Source organism: Morone saxatilis, unplaced genomic scaffold (assembly GCF_004916995.1).
Source record: "Morone saxatilis isolate NCDOM2014 unplaced genomic scaffold, NCSU_SB_2.0 Contig17, whole genome shotgun sequence".
Lineage (NCBI taxonomy): Eukaryota > Metazoa > Chordata > Actinopteri > Moronidae > Morone > Morone saxatilis.
This window is the reverse complement of record NW_023339729.1, coordinates 24,564,287-24,566,660: the sequence shown is the minus strand read 5'-3', so window position 1 is coordinate 24,566,660 and position 2,374 is coordinate 24,564,287. Positions and strand designations below refer to the sequence as shown.

Below are 2,374 nucleotides of genomic sequence, written 5' to 3'. Positions count from 1 at the left end.
CTTATTTTCTCCAGTAAAATACATAAAAAAATCTTCACAAACATACTTTAGCTTTCATAGAGCATAAAGACTTTATTAGAATATTATTATTAAGGACTGATTAACTTATCGGCTATAACTTAATTATTGGAGTAATTAATAATAATATCAATGTCACATCATTGCCTGATTGGCCTGGGGCGATATACAACTTTCACGTCTCAATTATCTTGGCCAGAATAATTGTGGTACATGATATTATCACAATTATCTAAATATTCTTTATACTTGGCACTAAAACATACTGGAACCACTTATATTATAAGAAATACATATATTTATCTCCCTGTTCTTTATTTTGGAATCTATACTATTTCCACACATCCAGACTGATTTTGAATTTTTTTGTGGGGGGGATACAACGGACATGTTTAGGATTTTTAAATGACTGGAAAGATTTGGGCTCCTGCTTCTCTCAATAAAGGATTGAACTGCATGTGGGAATATTCACGATTATCACAATAATAGAAATTCAGCACAATAAATTTATCTGAGCATTTTTTTTATCATGACATGTGACAATATTGTATATGATAATGTATCTCCCCTTATAATTATTGAGCATCCCTAAGGGTTTCTGTGCAAATTACAGGCTTTTATTTTGAAGTCTTGTTTTAAACTTTCATTATTAGGCAGTTTTTAGCCACATTAGGCATTGTGGCTCTACAGATCGCAGTGGTGGTGTCTATGGGGTGGGTTGCCATGAACTTTAATGTGATTATTCAAAGTCCCTACAGGATGAATCTGGGGGTAGATCTGTTTTCACTGCCCAGCCAATCAGAATTAAACTGGGCTAAACTAAAGTTGTTGAACTTGATATGGGTTGATACTGATGTTGCTATATTAACAGAATTTATAGAAGTATTTAGCTCCAGAGCAATATTTTTGATCACAAGAGAATGATTAACAGAAGTGTTCTTTACAAACGTTGCTATACCAGTACGGTTATTGACACATTTTACTTGTTTAGTACTCGTACTCTGTACCAGATATTCGTTTCAGCTGAGTACTCGGTATGTTTTCATTAGTGTAAAATCACCTCAAATGAGCATCATTGTGTTTTTGTGACCTGAGAATGAACCGCAGACAGACACCGCAGCGCCTTCCATAGAGTCTGCCATGTTTCTACACACATTCCCAGGTTCAGTTAGTTGCAATCTGAAACTTCACTGGTAGATGCCACTATACCCGACACACTGGTTCTTCATCAGGTCATGTGAGCAAGAGTAGAAGAATATCTGTTTAACTTGATTTGCGGTGAAAGAACATGTCTCTGCAAAAAAAAACACCAAAGAGGGTCTCAATGTGAAATGTAGAGGCTGAAGGAGGCAGCTAACTTAGTCTTACATGTTTACTGTAATTATACAAATGTTTCATAATTTATGTGGGTTATGATTTATAGATGATAAAATGCTAGATGTGATATATAAAGAAAAACATTTCCCTTTACCTCCAGGGACGTTCAGCTTGTGGTGCCACCCGAAGTTTGAGGATCGTTGCCACTCGGTGGTGGAGTTCATAGAGAGAGCCATCATGCACTCCAAGAATGGCAAATTCCTCTACTTCCTCCGCTCCAGAGTCCCAGGTAAAATATAGGTCATATATCTGCACGTAGCCTGAGACAATCAAAAATGGATGTGAGCTGCCACTTAGTGAGAAGTGGCTGAGAGACGGAGGAGCAGAGGAATGCATAGACTGTACGTATGTCTGCAGTCAGCCTGTCAGCGTCTGTGTACGACTACAGTGTTAAAGTGTTAGATATTTGTCTTCAAAGTGTGTGTTCTTGTATTTACAGCAACTAAAACAAAAACCTTCCCCGCAGAATAAAAGCCTTTTAATAGGCATTGGTGCTTTGGTTTAAGATTTCAATGACAATTAGGTTAAATTAGATTTAGACTGAGGATTAAAATGAAACGCAGTGTAATATTTTGTTAAAGGTTGTAAGAACAAACTACTTTAATGATGCTTTTATATCACTTTAATCCTTATTGCGTAAAAGATAAGCTCCCTGATTTTGTTATAACACCTGATGCAACAAAATCAGTGAGTGAGCTGAGGGTACATTTGGGAGGTGGAGGAACAAGTTGTAGTCATTTGTACTCTGCAGGTGATTGGATGAACCAGCTGTCTATCACTATCTATCACTAGTGGTTTTATGTATGTAGTCTCACTTTTCTGTGGGCCAGTACTGATTGCAAAGACACCCTCCTCTTCAGACACCATTGACTTCAACCAATCAGATCAGTGAATGATGTAACATAGTCAAACTCTTACTGAAGCCAGTCGGGAGAAGAATGAAAACATCTTTTCAGTGTCGTTCTTTGCTCTTCTTGCA

The 2,374-nt window shown here is 37.1% G+C and overlaps 1 protein-coding gene across 1 annotated transcript in view; it reads left to right on the top strand.

The window, feature by feature from the left end:
- socs7 (suppressor of cytokine signaling 7) overlaps positions 1 to 2,374 on the top strand; it is a 15,940-nt gene that overhangs the window by 12,014 nt on the left and 1,552 nt on the right. Inside the window, 1 exon segment of the mRNA XM_035660114.1 lies at positions 1,496 to 1,624. Coding sequence (XP_035516007.1) covers positions 1,496 to 1,624 — 129 coding nt within the window.